This window comes from Pseudonaja textilis, chromosome 3 (assembly GCF_049901715.1).
Source record: "Pseudonaja textilis isolate UNSWEBS1 chromosome 3, rPseTex1.2, whole genome shotgun sequence".
Lineage (NCBI taxonomy): Eukaryota > Metazoa > Chordata > Lepidosauria > Squamata > Elapidae > Pseudonaja > Pseudonaja textilis.
Genome location: NC_141992.1, coordinates 16,732,716 through 16,755,194, shown reverse-complemented (window position 1 = coordinate 16,755,194; position 22,479 = coordinate 16,732,716). Strand labels below are relative to the sequence as shown.

Sequence of the window (22,479 nt, the reverse complement as noted above, 5' to 3'; positions counted from 1 at the left end):
TAAAACTAAATATATCTGTGACTGGTTGGCTGAGCTTTACCCCTGGGGGAAATGAGTCCCGGCCTCTTAACAAGACTTATGTGGCTCCAGAGCTTCCTGCCCAATGCCAGGACAGGAAGACTTCAGAGCACTCTGAGGGCAAGATGATAAAACCTAATTTTTTTGGTGGGGGGGAGAAGGGGAGGAGAGCTATTTTTCCTATCCAAAGAAAATAGAGCAGGGGTTAATTCAAACTTTTTTTGGGGGGAGGAACGTTCTCAAGATTGACATGCAGTCGGGTACAATCTGTGTCTTCTTGGGAACTTCATGACTACCTTAAACCTGACCCCTCTATTGCCCTATAGTTAAATCTGTCAGAAGCCCTAGTTTTCTTCCTCTTGCCTCCATTTTCAGTTTTCCTTTGATTTCCCTCTTTTTTAAACAGGAAAGAAGCTGCATAACTCCCAGCAGCCCAGTATTGAGATGTTATGCTGTTTGTGGTTTTAACATTTAATTTTAACTAATTCAGTAATCAATGATTGGTGACCTGTAGCAGCCTTGAACATATATATGTACAACCTGACTGGTTAGGTACGCTATTAATATTAAGTACATACACACACACTGGAATCTTCCTATAGCTCCATGTCAGAAGCTCTGGCTAATGAGTTAATTAACTTTTCAGTTGCTAAAAGGGTGTTTAGTGTTTTATGCAGCAATAAGTGGGCAAAAGGATGGTTGTTATTTAAAGGGACAATTTTTAAAATTCTGTGGTACATTAAGAACCGATATAGCCTTTCTTTTAGAAAAACAACAACTTGGAAGTTGTGGTTATATTTTGGAGGGAGACCATTGAAATAAATGAAATTTGGTCCTTGTGTTTGTAGAAGCAATGGCAAAGTTATACATTGAACTTCTTGAACTCAGTGGTACTTTACTCTGATTAATCAAAGTATCTGGTTAGATTGCAAGCCAAATATTTCAGGATAATATATGTGCATTTCTGAATAGCTGCCAGCGATTGAATGCAACATATCAGGATCCCAAAAACTCACATCCTCTGTAGCAGTATCTGCTCTCTGGAATAAGATGCTCTGGGTCTCATTCCCTGGAGTGAAATTTGAAGGATTCCCATTCTACTAGGATTTTAAAAAACATTAAAGGCTCCCGGGTTTTTAGAGAGGACAATTGATGTCCCCTTTTTTCTTTCTGTTCTCCTGGGTTTATTTTCTTTGCCATCTTTGTTTGTGCCTTTCTCTTGTTCTGGTTTCACGTATTTTTTGTATTCCATGTTTTTTTAAAAAAATATTTTAACAATTGTAAACCACTGGGAGTTAGGTGGCATCTACATTTAATAAATTTTTAATTTAATAAATTTTAGTGAGCTGCCTAGAATTGTCATATGAAACTCTATAAATCGCTAAATCAAACTTAAAAGCAATGCTGCAAATTCAGGGTTTTTATCATTTATTACAGAGTGTGGTTTGATATTATGTTTGTGTATGAAGTATTATATTTTTTTTCACTTGACTGGCCCCAAAATAGTTGAAATAAAACTTGGTATTTTTTTCATAAAACATTTTATTAGATTATAGAATAAAATACAAGTCAGTATTGATTGGTTTGTAATTTGTTGCATTTAAGATTAAAACAGCAGGTTTTAATTTAATTAATGTCGCATGCAATTATGTCTGCCATATTTGAGTACTGATTCTCATCCCAAGCGGCATTAGGGGGCTATCTTTAAATTGTTTAAATTATTTCTCAGTGAGGCCCTTCAAGCAGAATTCCAGTATATGGCAGTAGTTTGCTGGTCTTCCCCTGGTTCCAGAATTTCACTAACTGGGGTTGCACTTGTTTTTTTCCCCCCTCAGGACCGCCATGATGGAAGCAGCAACGGGAATCCTAGATTGCCTCACCTCTCCGCTGTCAGCCAGCATCTCTACAGTCCAGCTCCCCCTCTTTCCCACTCGGGGAGCTCTGACTTCCAGCCACCTTATTTCCCTCCCCCCTATCAGCCTTTGCCTTACTCCCAGTCCAGTGATCCTTACTCACACCTCGGGGATCCTTTTTCCATCAATCCACTTCATCAGCCGCCACCTCCTCCTCCCAGCCAGCAGCAAACCAGCTGGCCCAACCGTCAGACCAGCCAAGACCATTCTGGTTTATCCCACCATGCCCGTTCTGGCTTGGTGCCTCATCTCCCAGCACTGGAAAGCGGCTCCCTTGGGGCAAGAAGGGAAACCTACAGGCGATCTGAGCTGCTCCTGCCCCACGGCCATGGGCTTGACGCTTCCAGTTTAGCAGAGAACTTAGGACTGCATGACATGACCCACCAGATGGAAGAGGTTCAGGTAACATTTCTGGGGTCGGAATAGAAATGTCACGAATGGGGAGGATGCTACGGCAGCTTTTGCTAATGTGGGGGTCCTTGATGCTCTCTGAGCTTGAGATGATTTCTTGTAGGCGTTTCATTAAACCAAACTAGGTAACATCATCAGTGCTGCTGATGTTAATGTCAACTCATAAAATATTTCTATGGTCTTTTTAGAGTTGCCAACAGAAAGGGGGGGAGGGGTTTGAAAGAACAGTGCAGCAGCTTGAAAATCAAAAGATAGTAACTAGGTGACTGAAGTTTCTGCTGCGCAAATATCTAACTGGAGAACATGATTGATGACTCTTGGCTATGGATGTGTCCCATTGGAGAATATGAATTATGATACACCCAGGGGGTGGGGGGAAAAAACCAGGGTCAAGGGTGACAATGAATGATGTGCCTCAGTCGGCTACACCCAGGCAGGGCTCGACATGTTAACTACCAATAAATCCTTTTGAGGTTTTGGAAGTTTGGCTCGAGACTCATGATTTAATTGGGGGAAAATGCCGGAATCCCGACAGTTATCTAGTTTGGGTAATGAAACGTCTGCAAGAAAAGAACCAAGCTCAGAGAGCACTTCTTTTCAACGCTGAGCTACAAATATTCTCTTTTATCAGCTTTTGCTAACTAATAGCTCAGGCAATCTTGGGCTATCTTATTAAAGAAAAGCTTTGCAGAGAGTCCTCGAATTCCAACCATTCATTTGGTGACCGTTTGAAATTATAACGGCACTGACAAAAAGTGAGTCGTGCCCGGGTTTTCACACTTACGACATCTGCAGCCTCCCCCATGGTCATGTGATCAGCTTGGGTGCTTTTAGATGCTTGGCAACCGGTTCATGTTTATGACTGTTCCTGGGGTCCTGGGATCACCTTTTGTTCTGACAACCAAAAAACCCAGATTCATTTAACAACCAAGCTACCAATTTTAACAACTGCCTTGATTCTTAACCGTGGCAAGAAAGATTGTGAAATGGAGGGAAAAGTCACTTAACCTGTCTCACTGAGCCACAGAAATTTGGGGCTCAACTGTAATTGTAAGTCAAGAACTACTTGTATTGGGAGAAGTTGAAATTCCCAGTTCTGGATAAAGCTTGCTCTTTCAACAAAAGGAGAACCTTGGAGTCGCTAGATTTGACCATTATACCCTCAACTTTTAGAAAATAGATGCTGATGGTTTTTTTTTTTTTTACTTAGTTGTTTAGCACTTAGATTAAAATCATTTTCAGGTTCATCCACTAATTTTGCCTTCATGGTGATGATCTAGAGTGAATAGATTAATAGATCTAAAGTGTATACAGTCAGTGCAATAACATTAATGCTAAAATAAAGGGCAGGGTAGAGCAGCACAAAGGATGTGCTCAAGAGAATTTCATGCTCCTAAAATGATTCCTGCGTGTTGTGCAAGGAAGTATGGAAGGCGTTACAAGCTTTTGCTGTTTGCTGAGAAAACGCCCTTAGAGGGATGTCGCTGGTAGAATGGACGGTTTTGTTCAGCCAGGCATGCTTTATTTTCTTTTACATTTATGAAAATCTGAAAATGAGAAGCCCGGTACGGGTGAATCGAGTTTGAAACCGATCATTCCTTCACCCTGAAATGTGTATCACTCGGGCATGAAAGAGGCATTGCACAAACACAGAGGTGTGAGAATCTGTCTTCCCTCCATTGCTTCATAACTTGTGCAATCCTATTATGGAACAATCCTACACAAATGAGACAGCTACCTCTGCTTCATCATTCCAAGGAAGGCAGCTTGATTGGCTAACATTGTTTTCTCCAAGCTGATGTTCTCCAGCTGTTCTCAATCGGTCCTCAGCCAATGAGGGCCAATAGCATTCCATATTTGCAAGCCACCAGGCAGGTGTTTGGGAAAGCAATAGCAACGGGCATTTTATTATTATTATTTTCCATTTGCATCTTGCCTTCATGGTCAACCAAAGTGGTTCATTTCATTTGCACAGAAATCCTCCATGCCAGAAGGGAAATTAGCTAGGTGAGTCCATTTACAGGTAGTCGTCAAATTTGGGCCCTAATTGAGCCCAAAATTTTATGTTGCTAAGTGAGAAATTTGTTCAGTGAGTTTTGCCCCATTTTACGACTTTTCTTGCCACATTTGTTAAGTGAATCATTGCAATTCTCAAATTAGTAACACGGTTGTTAAGTGAACCCAAGTTTTCTCATTGACTTTGTATATCAGAAGTTTGGAAAAAGTGATCCCATGACTCCAGGACACTGCAACCGTCATAAATATAAGTCAGCTGTCAAACATGTAAATCACACGACCATTGGGGATGCTGCAACCATCCTAAGTATGAAAAAAATGCTCAAAAGTCATTTTTTTCAGTGCCGTTGTAACTTTGATAACTGTGTGAACTGTTGTAAGTTGAGGATTACCTGTATTCAGGCTTGGCTCCAAAATAAAACTGCCTCACGGACTGCAATCGGTGGGATAGAAGGCCTGCATTGTTAACAAGGTGTTCTCTTGGACATTGAAGCTGACCCTGAAGCAGCTCAATAATCCAAGAACGACGTTCTGTAGTCTTACAGTAGTTTTCTGGCTTGCTCTCAAAATTGTTGGTCTTTCATTGTCATGGTTAAGGCTATTTTTTTTGTGTCCCTGTGAGTCAGGTTTTGACTCCTGATGACTGCATAGGCAAGTCCCTGCATAGATAGGCAACAAGGTTTTTCACAAGGGGTTTGTTGTTGTCTTCTTCCTAAGCCTGAGAGAAAATGAGAGGCTCAAAGTCCGCCCAGCTGGCTTAGGGCCTAAGGCAAGATTGGAACTCACAGTCTCCCAATTTCAAGCCGGGTGCCTTAACCTCTACACCAAACTAGCTCAGGTTATCTAGAATAATTCTCTGAAAATAAATACTCCACTTACAACAGCGACCGTTTGAAGTTACCAGTACAGTGACACTGAAAAAGTTACTTATGACTGTTTTTCACAGTGAATGACTATTGTGGCATCCCCGTGGTTTTATCAACATTCAGGGACTTGACAACCTGCTCATATTTATGATGGTTGCAATGTCCTGGTGTAGATCCCCCTTTGTACGACCTTCTGAGATGCAAAGTCGGTGGGGGAAGCCAGATTCATTTAACAACTGTGTTACTGACTTAAAACAACTGCATTCACTTAACAAATGTGGCAGGAAAGGTAATAAAAATGTAATTAATAGGTGTCTCACTTAGCAATTTGGGGCTCAGTTGTGGTTATAAATTGAGGGCTACCTGTAGACCAGAGACAAGGCCCAACTGCTTAGATGTTGGTGCAGCATCCACAGTGCTCAGCCTCCGTGATTAATTTTGCCATTAGATGTGATCCCTTCCCTTGTCATTTGTAAATCATTGTTTGTGTTGGGCATGTATTCATTCCCACATCACAGCTGGTCTCAATCATATGATAACTCAGGGGTCCCCAAACATGGCAACTTTAAGATTTGTGGACCTCAACTCTTTAAGACTTGAAGTCCACAAGTCTTAAAGTTGCCAAGTTTGGGGATTTCTGCGATAGCTTAACACGATGATACGAATCATTTTTCCTGAACTATTTTAAGGTTAGCTCAAAAATGGTTCTGAGTTATGATCATTGCCCTTTGGCAAAGGAGAATCACAGATTCTGTTGTTTGTCTGCACCAACATCCTAAATGCCTCAGTCATGAAAAAAAAACTTTCCTCACTTGTTTAACTGGGGATTTAAGTATGATCCACGAACTCTTCCCTTTTGAAGTCAGTCGATCATAATTCTAACTATGCACGGGAACGAAGGCAGCATGTTTACTGAACAGCGAAGTTGCTGACTTGCTTCCTGGAGTAACCTGACAGGCACTGGAGCTTCTTGGATATATCCTGCTGGTCTTGATGCAATTTCAAAAAAAAGATAACTTTTGTTGGTTTGGGTTGGCCTGTTTTAGATGTCCATTAAAAGCTTTACTATAAAGTATTGTGGCTTTTGCTAAAACCAACTAGGGGACTATGTTAATGAGATATGTTTGTACATTGGGTGGGGAAGCGGGGAACAAATTGTGTTTCCATTGCTGTATTGTTAAAAAAAAAATCACATTCTCTCTCCAGAATGTGGAAGATCAGCACTTATTAATGCATGACCAGACCGTCATAAGAAAAGGTCAGTAAGTTTACATGCTGCTGGTTTGTTTTCTTTTGTCTTTTATAGGATGGTATTTTCACTCGTAAACTTTTTTAGGAGTTTCAGATTTGCCTTTATGTTCCTTTTTGAAAAGAGACTTTGTTTAAAACAACAACAAACTCAAGTGTAAAAAAATAAGATATTCCCCCCCAAGGCTATCAGATTCTTTATATGAGTTGTTTTATTTACATACATACATACATACATACATACATACATATATATACATACATACATACTTACATACATGGTATTCAGCTTTGTTTGGGTATTTTCCCACGTTGTTATAGTTGTGCTTTTAAAGTTGTAGCGACGTTTCGGCAGAATCTCATCTGCCATCATCAGGCTTCTGTATTGGGTTCGTCGGACGAACACTATACAGAAGCCTGATGATGGCAGATGAGATTCTGCCGAAACGTCGCTACAACTTTAAAAGCACAACTATAACGACGTGGGAAAATACCCAAACAAAGCTGAATACCATACATATAAATACCCACGAAAACTTAAGAGAAAACACACACACACACACACACACACACACACACACACACACACACGGATATATTATTTTCTGGGGAAAAACAGGCTGTGGATATGATCAACCTAAATATTTATTTATAAACAAATATTTTACAAATCTATATTTTTTAAAAAAAGTATCTGTATTCTGGATCTTGGCTTAATACAATGGATTTCAAAAGGGTTAGGTTTTCTTCTGGAAACCTTATAGCAATTCCTTGGATGTTATGTTCTGGGTTACAATACATAATGTGCAAATTTTTGAAGATGGAGTTCCGTTTGTTAAAATTTGTTGTTTTTGTTATTATCCATTCATTGGTAGTTGTAGATGACTTGGAAGGAAAAATAAAATCCTTCATCTAAGGAGTTGGGGGAGAAAGGAAAGCTCTCAAGGATAATATAAATATTTGTTTGAGGATAATGATCTCTCTCTGCATTGTTGTTGCTTGTGTTTAACATGAGCAAATCAACAAAGAAATATTCCTCCTGCAACCAACACTTTGGCCACAGCTTCAGCATTTATTTTTAGTCGGTTTCTGTTCAATATATAAAAAATAGAAGAACAGCCCCTTTTAAAAAGAGGGGGTCTCTTTTTTTGGTTAGATATGTGGTAGCCTTCCTTCTGTGCACAGCAGCCATTATATGTGCTTATCCGTGAACAACCTCTAATTTAATGTGAGTTTAGGGGTGGTTACCAGGTTACAGAAGTCTGTTGTATATCCACATCACAAGCTTCTACTAGCGATATTTATAAGATTGAGGTGCAGATCCATGCTGGAGAAACTGCACAAACATTTCCCTTTTTGTTGTTGCACAGTACACACACACACACACACACGCGCAAAAGTTTTTAGAATAAATATTTAAATCAAAGGACAATTTTTTCTGTAACTTGAAAGTGACAAAAGGGAAAATGTGCCTGAGAAGAAACCATAAATATTTTGTTGTCAGCTCATAGCTGATTTGAGAATTAGCTCATAGTAGAACAATTTTTTCGACTGTCTGTTTCACCTGCTTTTCAAAATCTTCCTCCTTTGATAAATAAAGTTCCTGGCTTAGTATTTTAACCCTTTCTTCTCCTGCCTGCTCCAACTCAAAATATTCCTGGGGAAGAGGTCAGGTTTCAGTTGTCAGAATGTAACTGCCAGTTAAGCATACTTTAATACAAATACACATCTGCTGGCTTGGGTTTTCTGTGTTTTAATTTTCATAGACTCCAAGAACTATCAGTCAAGAAAAAAGCATTCATTTCTTAAAAGGAATGAACTTGAGAACATTTTTATTTTTATTATTATTACCAAATTTATTGGCTGCCCATCTTGCAGTTCTGCAATATGCAAAATATGAAAACAATTTCATCATAGAATTGTTAGCTTAGCAAAAGTTATAGTCTTGTTTGCATTTTTTCCATGGCTTATGAATTTCAGAGCAAAATGAAGAGCTTACTTTAAATTTTTCTTGGCTGGATTATAGACTATTGTTCTTAATTGCTAGAATAGATTGGGCATAATTGGGAAAGGCACTTAAGCAATATAGTCCTAATACTTTGTTAAATAATAAAAGAACAATCTTTTCATATAACTGCTTCAGGTGTTTTCAAGTAATGGATCCTTGCTTGCCCTTTTCACATTAGGCTAGCAATGCTCTTTAATTGTTTAGAAAAAAAATTGGATTCATTATGGAAGACAACCTTCTTCAATCTGGTACCTAGAAGTCTTCAGATACCATAACCCCTAGTTATCAGACACAGAATAGCTGGGGATTATGGTAATTAAAGTTCCAATTTTCCAGGACATCAAGTCGTGGGAGGCATAAATAACCTCAGGGATTCTTACGTTAAAAGATTTAGACTTCCAAGAAGAGAAGAAGAAAAAAGATGGGAGAGAAACACTCCATCGTAGTTTGTTTGTTTTTGTATATTTTGGCTCTCCAGGTCCCATTTCACTAACGAAAAACAATGCATTAGGTCTCCCTTGCCAGAAGGATGGACTTCTGGGTGTAGTGATCAATCCCAACGAAGTGTTCTGCTCTGTTCCTGGCCGGCTCTCTCTCCTCAGTTCAACATCGAAATACAAAGTGACGGTGGCTGAGGTCCAGCGAAGATTGTCTCCTCCAGAATGCCTGAATGCATCTCTGCTGGGAGGAGTCCTCCGAAGGTAAGCCCCATCGTTCCTCTGCCCTTTCTTCCTTTCCCTTCCCTTCCCCTCCTGGCTGAAGCTGTGTCCTATCAAGGGAGCTTCCTTGGTGTCCTGCGAAGCTGAATGGCCTGTGAACAGAATAGCTTCTTGTCTCTTTCTGGTTGTGAATCTTGCAAACAGGAGATAAAACGCTGCATCCTAATAGAGTTTATTTTGAAGCCTTTGCCTTCACACTCTTCCCCCCCACCCCTCCTTGGCACCCTTTTGCTTTTGCAGAATTGAAAAGTGCCATAACAGGATTCATTGTGCATTTTCTTTTCCTGTTAAACAGACTCTCTCTACCTCCGCATTGCAAAAAAAGAAATAATTGAATAAGGAAGTCAGGTCTTCTGCCAGTTTACCCACTGCAGTCTAATGTTAAAAGGTGGTGAAGAAAAATACATGGATTATTTTAAAACAACACCCTTTCCAAATTGTATAAGATATTGATTGAGAAAAAACAGCCAAGTCCGATTTATTCTTGGGTGTCTTGAGGTTCAGAAAGGGACAGGTGGAGCTCTTCTAACCCTGATGATGTTTATTGCCTGTCTGCATGTTGAAGGTTTGCTGAAAGCAGAATTGTTGGGGAGTCAGATTTAAAAGCTAATCTGCTGTAATTTTGAAGGACAAAGTAAAGTTGTCCTTTAGTCAAATGTAAATCGTGAGATTTTACTTGGCCATGCCCATGTTATTTTTTTCTGCAACAGTGTGGAAGTAATTGACTGTCACTTGTAGGAGAAGAGCAGGCAGAGTTGGGGCTGGTGGTGTTAAACATATCATCAGTTTAGAGTCTTTGAGTTGCCACAAGAGATTCAAGTACAGCCCACTTGAATTCCATTGACCCTTGTATAGTGCCAATTTAGTATTGAACTTTAGTTGACCAGATTCTTGTGTATAGGCTTAAATAAATCTTGTATGCTGCAACCTTACGAATAGTCCTGATTTTATCACTTAACTTCTATCTAGTTTACAGCACTGATATATGCTAGTGGTATCCTGTCCAAACACTGACCATAACTGATCCTTTTTAGCTAGGGAAAGTCTTAAGTAAGCATCTCTTTTAATGGTATTTAATGCAGATTAATAGAATGTAAAAAAATTTTTTTTTGTCTTGGAATGCAATTTGTCAGCATGTTACTCAAAACCCAGTATTTAGTCTTGAGCTGAAAGCCACATGCTTTATATTAATTTATGGATGCTTATTAATAGGCTTTATCCAAATGAAGAAATGCATCCCCACAAGAGAGAATACAAATTGAACTCATAGTTGTACCTCCTAATAAATATATACGGAAACAAATGTTGGAATTACCACAATATGAATGCAGACCATCTCGTCTTAGCAAGGAAGAACGTCCTAGATTTAAGTTATGCAGATTTCACTCCGTTACCTGGGTCTTCACAGCTTTTGATAGGCAATTTCAGCTCTTTTCTTTTTTTTAAATTCTGTGTGGAAACTGAACTCAGATTGGATGATGTTTCATCAAGATTATGAACTATGACCCACCAGTTCTTGAACCCAAAAGCTTGTTGTGCTTGTAGAAGGATTCATATCCACTTTACCTTTTGAAATACTGTATAATGTTCATATTAAGCAGTTCTGTTCAGCAGTTCATCAGAATTATTTAACTATGCTTTAGAACAGCATTTCTCAGCCTAACGAACTTTAAGATGGGTGGACTTCCAGCTTCCAGAATTCCTAGCCAGCATGCTTAAGTTCCTGAGGTTGAGAAACACTGCTTTGGAGAATTGCTAACATATAGCTTAATTTTCAGGAATTGGGGAATGTGGCCAATTCCTTCCTCAAATGCCATCCGTAGTGGTGGAAGTACAGTGGACTTTACACGTCCGAGATTTTTAAAAAAATTAAGGCTGCATTTAATATCTGTGTACGGGTACTGCCACAACAAAAGTTTGTTTGTTGATGCTCAGTGTGTTTGTAAAAGGTTTTAATTTTCACTATGTCGGTCATCCTGATTGTAATGATGCTTGATAGTGTAAACGCAGAGGCAAAGCGTATCCTTCTCTTCCTCCCCCTTCCTTCCTTTTTCATCTTGTTTTCTGATGTTCATGTGATGGAACATTCAAAAGTAGGTCAGCTCTTGTTTTGGTCACAGTCCTCCCTTCCCTCCCTCCACCTCTTCCCTCCCTCCATCAGTAGAAAGAGTATTGAATGTCAGCAACTTGCATTTCCCAATTGCTTCAAAATGTGACCTCTTCAACGAATCCATCTAAACACCCTCTCCATCCCTGTCTCTCTCCTCCGCAGAGCCAAATCTAAAAACGGGGGCCGCTCACTAAGGGAGAAGCTGGACAAAATTGGCTTGAATCTTCCTGCAGGCAGAAGGAAAGCTGCAAATGTGACATTACTTACATCGTTGGTAGAAGGTCAGTTGGTCTTCTCTCTATAAAGCCATTTCTGGGTTAAAGGGCAAGGCGAGCGATTTGTGTTCACCGATCAAAGCTGTCTTCCCGAAAAGGACGGTCTTCAGATATATGGATGCAGGACTCAAAATAATGGTCTTGGTTCCAATTGAAGGAGAAGAAAGTGTCCTAGTGGTAAGAGCTGTTCCTCTCTGGATCCATGAGAGGTGATGGATTTACTCAGGGATGTGTAAAAGTAGAGTTTGGGCAGATTGAAGATGCTTCAGTTTATAGTTCTGCCTGACTTGAAAGCTAGCCTGAACTAGGAATTTCAATTCTCCCAGTACAAGTAGTCAGAATCAGAATGGAGGTGGAAGGGACCTTGGAGGTCTTCTAGTCTAACCCCCTGCTGAAGCAGGAAATCCTATATCATTTCAGACAAGAGACTGTCCAGTCTCTTCTTAAAAATCTCCAGTAATGGAGCACCCACAACTTCTGAATGCAAGCTGTTCTACTGGATATTGTCCTCGCTTTTGGGAAATTTCTCCCTAGTTCTAGGCTGCTTCTCTCCTTGATTAGTTTCCAGCAATTGTTTCTTGTCCTGCCTTCTGGTGCTTTGGAAAATAAATTGACCCACTCCTCTCTGTGGCAGCTCCTCAAATATTGGAAGACTGCTATCATGTGTGTTTCCACACCCCCACCCCCAAGTCCTCCTTTTCTCTAGACTAGCCAAACCCAAATCCTGCTACTGTTCTTCATATGTTTTAGTCCCCGTATGTTTTAGTTCTTCATGTTTTAGTCCTTGAATTAAAACTGCAATTGAGCCCCAAATTTCTGTTGTTAAGCAAGACAGCTGTTATGTGAGTTTTGGCCTATTTTATTACCTTTCTTGCCACAGTTGTTAAATAAATCACCGTAGTTGTTAAGTTAGTAACAGAGTTGTTGAGTGAATCTGGCTTCCCCCGTTGAATTTGCTTGTCAGAAGGTCACTAAGGTCGCTTGTCACAAGACCCCAGGACACTGCAACCGTCATAAATATGAACCATTTGCTGAGTGTCTGAATTTTGATCATGGGACCATGGGGATTGCTGTGGAAAACGGCTGTAAGTCCCTTTTTCAGTGCAGTTGTAACTTTGGTCACTAAATGAATGATTGTAAGTCGAGGATACTACCTGTAAGAAGTTGGACTTGAAGGATCTAAATGGCACAATTCTGTTCCCCCGGCAGCCCCAATTTTCATTCCAAAATGCTTTTTGCAGATAAAACATGTTTCCCCTGCAGAGCTGCAAGTGAAGATGTTAGTACTCATACCAGAAGTGGGGAGGGAGGAATGAAGGATATGTTAGGGCATAACCTTGGAGGATAAACATCCTTGTCATGGATGGTATGTTAAAAAGTTTTGGATTGGGAGATTTTATAGACATTGTAAAATTGGCATTTAATTTACTGCCAAAGCAGTAAAAATTGATTGTCTATTTTTTAAAAAAAGTGCATAATAATTGTAGATTAATGGTGAAATTTGTTCATCGAAGACTCAGAGATGTCACACTTCAGAGGTGATCAGAAGCTTTGAATATCTCTCTTCTCCTTCCCAGGTATAATTGGAGCCAACGCTACCAGTTATTTTCCCCCCATGTTTGTCAGAGCTGATTCCAGTTAAATAACTGGTTTGTTCGTTTGTTTCATTATGGGCAGATGAGGACATATATTTTATGCAGAAATGGCTGATTTAGAAGAATTGGATTGTCCGTTGCATTAATCTAAAGACTTTTTCGTAGAATAGAATAGAGTTTTTTATTGGCCAAGCATGATTGGACACACAAGGAACTTGTCTTTGGTGCACATGCTCTCAGTGTACAAAAAGAAAAAAATAACATATATTCATCAAGACCCATAAGATACAACACTTAGTGATAGTCTACTAATAAGCAATCAAGTCATACCAGGAAACAATAAAAACAATATAAGTTGTAAAGATACAAGCAACATGGATATAGCCATAAGTGGGAAGAGATAGGTACTAGTAAGGTTGAGAAGAATAGTAATACAGTCTTAGTAGTTAATTTGACAGTGTTGTGTGAATTAGTTGTTTAGCAGAATGATGGCATTCTTTGATAATGATGTTTCTTGGAATACTTTAAGCTGTGTGCTAACAAGCAGCTTCAATTCTTGCTACATTGCCTGATTTCTTAAAAGAATTCCTTATAAAGTTGCACTGAGTAAAGCAGAGCTAAAAACAACCTATAAAAAGCTGAGAAGAACGATTGGCAAGGACTGATAAGGGTTCAAAGCAATCGTGAACAGAGAAGAGCCTAAACCAGAGATTTTTGGATTGCTAAATCAGAAAGATAAATTGCAACAATGTATGTTTTGTCTGTGGGATTCTAAAACTACCCTTTAAAACAAAAACTTTTATATATTCATATATTGAAACAAAGACATTTATATATTCTAAACAAACTATAGACATGTGACCAAAAATATATAAATATTGTAAGCCACCTAGAGCCTATTTGAAGTTAGGTGGCCTTTAAATCCATTAAATTAGATTAAATTAAATTTAGAAATATTTATCATGCAATGAGCTCCTTGTACAAGGAATTAGGACTGATACATCTCCTTTCATATACCAAATCTGTAGCAGGGAAATTTGTTGTGTTTAATAGGAGCAAGGTCTTCTGCTGGACTGTGTTTTCTGTTTTTTGGTGGTGGTTGTTGTTTTTAACTCTGCCATACTCGGGGCTCCCATACAACCTAAAACAATGAACTAAATAGTCATATGAATACAAGTAACAGAACCAATAATCAGGTAACAAATTGTTAATAAGAAAAGTTTCAATCAAGGAAGACCTATTTCTACCATGGAATAAAATCAAGTCTTTGAGTCAAGCTTGACTCCTCATGACATTATGGATACTACCACACAATTTCCTTGGCAGTAGTCGATAAGAGGGTTACTATTGCATTCTGGGAATCTAGGGTCTAGCCTAGAGCTTAGGCCTTCCCAAAAGTCTTCCCTCAAATATGAACCAAGCTGAGGCTTGCTTAGCTTGACAAAAGAATACAGTCATTCCTAAAGTCAATGTTTTCAGAACTGCACTGATGAAGAAGAAGGTTTTTTCTCTGCTGTTGCAGAAAGTGGAGCAAAAACCAGTTAGGAGAGGGAGCAGATTTCAGTTAAACTCTTAGGAGAAACCCTCAAACTATAGGATCAGTTTGCTGCAAAAAAGAGTTTTGAGAATGATATCTTCCTTGGCTTAAAAGAGTTTTGAGAATGGTGTCTTCCTTGGCTTAAGGTACTTCTGGCTAGTTGGTTGTTAGGGATACTTGCACAGCAAATGAGTTGAATGAGATGACCTCTAGGATCCCTTCTAATGTTGTTTCATTTTGGTGGGTGATGGAAGATAGAGAGATGCTGTAACCAAAAACAAAGGTAGAGAACCTTTAAATGCAAAACAATATTTAATGATAATTATGTCTTGTTTAGAAACAGGATGTATTTTCTAAGTCTGTTGAAGCCCAGCAGCAAAATGTGATGAGTTTTTTGTTTCAAATCTTCAACTCGCAACTGTTCCTGTAATTCCTGTATGGTAGTTGGAAATTTGGAGTGAAAGGTTAAATTAGTGCAAGACCTATCTCTGTTGAAGTGAAGTATATAACTTGATGTGAAATTTGTCTCTAATACTTGCCCATGCTGTTTGATTCACACGTCAATAGGCAACCTTTGCTACTGCAATCAAAGACAAATTCACATGGGCAAATCAGTTGTTTCCAAGGAAGTACATGCATGTTTATAGTCAGAATACTTGCATTCTACAGCTTTTGCTGAACTGCATTATCAAATGGGCTGGCTGGATGAAATATATATAGATCCATTAAAAGTGAACAGTTGCCTTCCTAAGTATATTGACGCAAATGTCCTCTAATTTTGGATGACTGTATTTTGGCTTAAACTGCAGACATTGTGAGAGGTGATACATTCAGGAGCAGTCAGTGGAAATTCATTTGCTGCTTCGCTTATAAATATCCTGGTTGCTTGGAACTTGTGTTAATTCATGCTAATTATTACCACAGAAATATTTTTGCAATTGCTTCACATTTTTGCAAAAACATACTGGAGCAAATGACAATTAAAGAATGAGAATTATTTGTATGGTGGGACTCAAGGTGACCTACTTTAAGATAGACTATTATCCTATAAAGGATCTTGACCCTTAATTATAATAAATGTGCAATATTGCCTATTGCTTTAAATCAACCTTCCCCCACCTGTTCTCTTCCAGATGCCTGGGACTAATTTTCCTAATGCTCGAATAGCATAGTTCTCAGTTTTGCTAACTGGCTGTTCTGTGTGCAGCAGAGTGCAGTATACATCATAAAGCCATTATTGTGGGGAAGTTAGTTTCTTTGCAACTATTAGATACCCAGAGAAAAGCTTAGCATCATAATATTACTCATCAATTAAAGGAGCTTTCTTAGGTAGCCTCACCCCCTTTTAAAAACTGAACTCAAATGGTGTTTTTATAAAATATAATGTGATGACCCAGGGTGGTATACAAAACAAACACAGTCACAGAAAACAGGTGCCCCTTTTATTCCTTTACTTTGTTTCCAAGCTCCGAATATCCTTGACGGAAGACAAAAAACTCCCACACAAACAGTTATAAGGAGCAGGAAAAAAGCAACACAAACCAGGCAAGATAAGGGCCGGAGGACATCCACAGATAACAGAACACACACTGGGAAGGATGCCAAACTCGAGAAGAACCATAAACTAGATATATTTCCATGCTTTGTTTCCAGTGTTCGGCCATACGCATGTCCGTCCTCTTATCCAGTTGTCACAGCTGCAGCCCATGAAGAGGATCAAGGCCCTCTCCTCCCCTATAGACCACGTCTCTCCCTTATCCTCTACTCCCTGCCTGCCCTAGGATGGCTAGGGGATGGTTCTGGGTCCTCTGACTGCTCAGCTGGCCTCTGCCCTTCCCCAGCCTCCTCCACAACCTCCAGAGCCACACTTCCACTCCCTGTCGGCTGTTCCTCCTCTCCCTCAGAGTCAGTCTCCACCAGGGGCATGATATATAAGCCGGGGAGAAAAATAAATTTTGCTAAACATATGGGTTGGTTATGTCAGTGGCAAATATAGTTCATCTGTTTGTCTGCAAACAGTTATTTAAGTGGGTATGATCTAATAAGCAAATTCTTGCTTTTTCCCCCTCTTCTTTTTCCTTTCTGTGGTCCATTTGTAGGGGAAGCTGTACATCTTGCCCGCGATTTTGGCTATGTGTGTGAAACTGAATTCCCTTCAAAAGCTGTGGCGGAATATTTAACTCGGCCCCATCTGGGCCGGAATGAGATGGCCAGCAGGAAAAATATGCTCCTGGCCGCAAAGTAAGTTATCTTTATTTGAGTGAAAACCAATATGTAAGATTTATAGAATATATTAAAACGTTTAAGCGGTGTTTCCTCCGTACAGGAAATCCTCAATTTACAACCACAATTGGATTGTAAATTTTCCATTTCTAAACAAGCCAATTGCTAAGTGAGTCATGCTCAATTTTACAATTTCTTTTGCCATGGTCTTTAAGTGAATAATGCAGTTATTAAGTGAATCATGCAGTTAAGTGAATCCATATTTCACCTTGGCTTTGCTTGTCAGAAGCCAGCTGGGAAGGTCACAAATGGAAGGTCACACATGATTCGAGGATGCTGCAACCAATGTAAATGCATTCTGGTTGCAAGCTCCCAAATTTTGATCACATGACTGTGGGGATGCTGTAGTCATCCTAAGTGTTGAGGACTAAGTTACTTTGTTCAGTGTGGTTGTAACTTTGAAAGGTCACTAAATGAATGGTTGTAAATTGAGGACTACCTATAATCCCCACAACAGGGACAGACAAAAAATGAACCTTAATTAATTCCAATGGGAATGGTTTGATTTTTGCAAGTTTGTAAGCTAGTTTAAGCTCTAGGTCAAAGGGCAGTTTGATATCTGTAGATGCCTCCACTTCAGCCATTGGCCTCCACCTGTCCCAGGTTTGCTTTTTCTATAACTTTGCAAACCACAGATGGGAAAATTCTGCTACCACTCCCCTTGAATTGCTTAAATACAGTAAATCTAGACAGAAGTTCAAGCTGAAAGCAACTAAACTGTGTTTAGTTCTAAAATTCTACTGGAACTACACCTGTGATTCTAAAACAAAGACTGTTAAAAAAGGAACTCGGTGAATGTGTATTGAGGAGAAAATTAATATCCTGGTCAACTAAATTGCTAGTCTTTAAGATTACAAATTGTTTCTCTCATTGCTGCTATTAAACCTATATAGCTTGCTCATGTGCTTATGATCTTAATTCAAGATACCTGTTCTTATTCTCCTGCCATGGGCCTTATTCATTTAAATAATCTTTCCGTAGCCTGTAATTGATGAAGCTGAAGCAAATAGTGAGTGGGAACATCCATTCCCTTTATTATTCTTTAATCTCTTGTTTCTAACACTCCCCATCTCTATCTTCTCTATCTCTATCTTGGAATAGAAAGCTGGAAGGAGGGAACTAATATATTCTACCAAGGCCTGAACTAATTTAATGTAGAGGAGTTTTGAAATTAAGCACAAGTATAAAAGCTAGTTCAGGTTGCCCATATTAATTGTTGTTGACTGGAGTCAAGCCTAAGCTACAAATGATTATCTCCTGTCAGAATCCTTGTTGAGCTAGATAATCCAGGGGTGTCGAACTCGATTTCATTGAGGGCCACATCAGGGTTGTGTTTGACCTGGGGGTGTGTGGCCATGGCCAGCATGATGTCACTTGTGTTGGGGTGTGTGTGCCTGTGGTGGCCCAAGCGCTCTGCCAGCGAAAACAGCTCCCGAATTCCGTTTTCAGTTGCAATGTCCTCCTGAAACACTCTGCCATTGAAAATGGAGCTTGGGAGGGGGGCATGCACAGCTGTTGCCCACAACAATCTGGGTCCTCATTTATTGACCTCGGAAGGATGGAAAGCTGAGTCAACCTTGAGCCTGGTGAGAGTTGAACTGCCAAATTGCAGTCAGCAGAAGTAGCCTGCAGTACTGCACTCTAGCCACTGTGCCACCCTGGCTGCAACATCGTGCAGTGTTAAAAAAAAACCTAATTTGCTTTCCTATTGCCTCTTCCAGACAGATCTGTAAAGAATTCACAGAGCTTCTCACTCAGGATCGAACCCCCCTTGGCAACGCGAGGCCAAGTCCCATCTTAGATCCTGGCATCCAGGGATGTTTGACTCACTTCAGCCTGATCACACATGGATTTGGGAGTGCTGCCATCTGCGCCGCGATGACATCGGTGCAGAACTACCTGAACGAAGCTCTCAAGCTAGCAGACAAATCATACATGAATGCAGGAGATCAAAGTCCCCCAGATGGCAATAAGAACCTTGAGAAGATGGACAAGCACAGGAAGTGAGCATGGAAAAGATGAGAAAGACACAGAGACCCACACAGAGAAAATAGACTTTAAAAAACTGTTACTGCACACAGACTTAAAGATCTTCTTGCCTAGAAGGCATGTAGATATTTCTTAGACCTTGCTTCGGGGCATCTTTTTCTCCTTTTTTTTTTTTTTTTTTAAATTTTCAACCACATCCTTTTCTGGAGACGTGTGTTGTCTCTTTTCTCCTCTTTTAAAGCTGCTGTTATCCATTCATTTGGGACCATGTACCTGAAGGTAAACATGGATTTATCTTTTTATTATTATTTTTTAAAAAAATTTAAATTGTGTAAAAGGTGGTGCTATCTCTTTTATTTTTTCCTCGTATGGAAATTTGTTACACGCTGTACCTGGACACTTTTGCAGGCAATGTTTTTCCTCCAATATATTTATGTGTGGTGGAATCTCAGTGAAATTTCAGCAATAAACCAGTTTCAGCACATGCTCACAAGTTTTCCCTCTGTGGGAAAAAAGAAGAGACCGCATCTTCTTTCTGTTCAAACAAAATCCAAGGTTTGTTGTTGCATCTGAAAAATAGCGAGCTGCAGTTTGCGGAACTACCCTAAGCTGCCATTTGATTCTCCTAGTTTTTGACTAGCCAAGATTTTGTAACCTCTTCAGATGCATCAATAAGCTATAATTAAAACAGGAAGCAGATGTTTCGGTATTCATTGCCACTGCCAAAGGACCAGATTTCTATGTGTGTTAAAGAGACAGAGATGGAAAAGGGAGAGGAAAGTACATTGGCTGGACCAAGTTAGTTTTAAAATTATAGTTAAACTTTTTATCAGTCAGGCTGTGTAAGAGAGGTCATGCCCATATCTTGTAGAACAGGACCAGCATGATTGTGTAGTAGTTTTTAAGTAAGTTAAGTTTTGAGAAACTAATTAAGAGGGATAATTAAAAAGTTTGAGCGTGCTGTGAGATTCAGGCAAAGGCCTGATCACGTTCTAAGTTGCCTCAGTTGATGCTCAGACATTCAGAGCTATCTAGATTATTCATGAAGAATTTCCACCACACCCCAAAAAGCAAATACCGTATCCGGTCACTAAATCAGGTGGATTTCAATGGTCTCAGTTGCTGAAATCTTGTGACATTAATTCTTGTAGCATCATAACCTTAGTATTGTGTTCATTTTTGCATCTGCAGCATCATGTGATATCTCTTGAAAAATCACCCAAAGAATTCATTTTAAATGTGCATCCATGTTGTAGTATGGAAGTTAGACTGGGTTCCTATTACTTCATTGAAAACCAACAGGTAAAAAGAACATAGTGCAGTATTAGCCCCTGTTTTTCTGAGTTTTCGACAAAATACTGAGATTCCTGGTTTTAATTAGAGAAAAAAGCAATAAAATGAAACAATGTGATAGTTTTGAACATGCTTGCCTTTTATTTTATTTTTAAAAAAGTTCTGATTTCTAGGCATAATTTAAGAAACACATATTTTAATATAATGGGGTTGCAGATTTTTTTTAAAAAGTTGCAAGACTGAAATGTTCTGTAGCAGATCTTTTGTATTCAAGGAAGAATTACTTTGAGCTAATATTAAAACCTTAATTTTTCATCCACTTTAAAAATATGAAAAAGAGATACTGCAGCTTTATGTGCATCATCATCAGGTCATTTTTTTTAAATTAAAAAAGGAAAAAAACTTGAAAATAGGCACGTAAGTTTTAATTTTTTTTTGTTTGCCTACATAGGCCAAAAAATATAAATATAAATATATGTATGTCTCCAGGGAAGTTTTATGTGTATAAGGGAAAACAATGTCTTGAATGTATATATTTATTTATGTGTAATTTAAAAGGGGTTTGTAAATAATGGTGAACATTTTAATACTTTTTTAATAAATGGGATTCAGATTTTAAAAGTTTACCCCACCCCACAAAAAAAAATTAAAAAATGAAATAAATAAATAAAATACTGGCTAAACTGCATACACTGCTAGATGATGTACAGTCTGTTTTATGCTAAATATTTAAAGACTTTTTACAAATAAAATAAAATTTTCCCCTGTTTTGGCACTGGAGAGTTATATATGTTTGAAAGTGTCTGTTGACTGAGCAATAACTGCTTATTTGGTAGTATTTGGAATGAGTACAAGATGTATTCATTTGTCTGAAATGGTATAGTGTTTCCTGCCTAAGCAGGTTGGACTAGAAGACCTCCAAGGTCCCTTCCAACCTACTCTACTCTACTCTACTCTACTCTACTCTACTCTACTCTATTCTGTTTGACTCTGCTCTGCTCTGCTCTGCTCTGCTCTACTCTACTCTACTCCACTCCACTCCACTCCACTCCACTCCACTCTTATCTATTCTATTCTATTCTGTTCTGTTCTATTCTATTCTATTCTATTCTATTCGACTCTACTCTACTCTACTCTACTCTACTCTACTCTACTCTACTCTACTCTACTCCACTCCACTCTTATCTATTCTATTCTATTCTACTCTATTCTATTCTACTCTACTCTACTCTACTCTACTCTACTCTACTCTACTCTATTTTCTATTCTATTCTGTTCTATTCTATTCTACTCTGTTCTATTCTACTCTACTCTACTCTCTCTCTCTCTCTGTGTGTGTGTGAGAGAGAATAATAGATAGAAATGATAAAACCGCAACCACTCTTTTTGTGAAGATTTATGAACATTTTCTTATTCACTATACCATTGTATACCACAATCCATGCAATTAATACAAATATTCTGGGCAGAAATATTGAATATTGTTTACTGGGGAAAACTGATTTTTTTTTCCTAATGTGGATGAGACAACAAACCCTACAAAAGTAAAGTTCAACAAACCCAGAAACTGTTACACAAGACACAAGAACAGTATTCCAATATCATCTGAGGGGATGCCACAAAGAAAAGGGAGTCAAACTATCCTCCAAGGGCAGGACAGGAAGTAACAAGTGGATGATTATCAAAGAGAGATCCAACTTAGAATTAATAGTGAGAACAATTAATCAGTGGAATGGCTTGCCTCCAAAAGTCAAGTGTCCTCCAATACTGGAGGTTTTTAAGAAGAGAGTGGACAATCATTTGCCTTGAAATGATAATAGGATAGAATAGAGTAGAGTAGAGTAGAGTAGAGTAGAGTAGAATAGAATAGAATTCTTTAGTGGCTAAGTGTGATTGGACACACAAGGGATTTGTCTTGGTGCAAATACTCTCAGGATACATAAAAGATACATTCGTCAAGAGTCATAAGGTATGACACTTAATGATAGAGTTTCCTGCTTGAGCAAGGTGTTAGACTAGAAGACCTCCAAGGTCCCCTTCCACTCAAGTTATTTTGTTAAACTGTCATTTCAATGTTTGTTATACATATGAACTACCAGGGAACCTAATAGCAGGATCTTGCTCTTATGTTTATTTTATTTATTTTTATTTATTTTGATTTGTCAATTGCTTACAAGATAATAGGTATATACATAGTT

At 38.8% G+C, this 22,479-nt stretch overlaps 1 protein-coding gene across 4 annotated transcripts in view; it reads left to right on the top strand.

Moving 5' to 3' along the window:
- TFAP2C (transcription factor AP-2 gamma) overlaps window positions 1-21,056 on the top strand; it is a 33,967-nt gene extending 12,911 nt beyond the window's left edge. For 2 of the 4 annotated variants that reach the window (XM_087928967.1, XM_026697460.2), the window contains exons 2-7: window positions 1,854-2,333; window positions 6,431-6,482; window positions 8,992-9,181; window positions 11,472-11,590; window positions 16,816-16,957; window positions 18,721-21,056. In XM_087928967.1, the coding sequence (XP_087785093.1) occupies window positions 1,854-2,333; window positions 6,431-6,482; window positions 8,992-9,181; window positions 11,472-11,590; window positions 16,816-16,957; window positions 18,721-19,006 (1,269 nt within the window). In that variant the 3' untranslated portion in view covers window positions 19,007-21,056. Of the gene's footprint in view, window positions 1-1,853; window positions 2,334-6,430; window positions 6,483-8,958; window positions 9,182-11,471; window positions 11,591-16,815; window positions 16,958-18,720 lie in introns of all 4 variants that reach the window. The other 2 variants (XM_087928964.1, XM_026697459.2) reach the window with 1 other exon arrangement.
- Window positions 21,057-22,479: the final 1,423 nt, after the last annotated feature.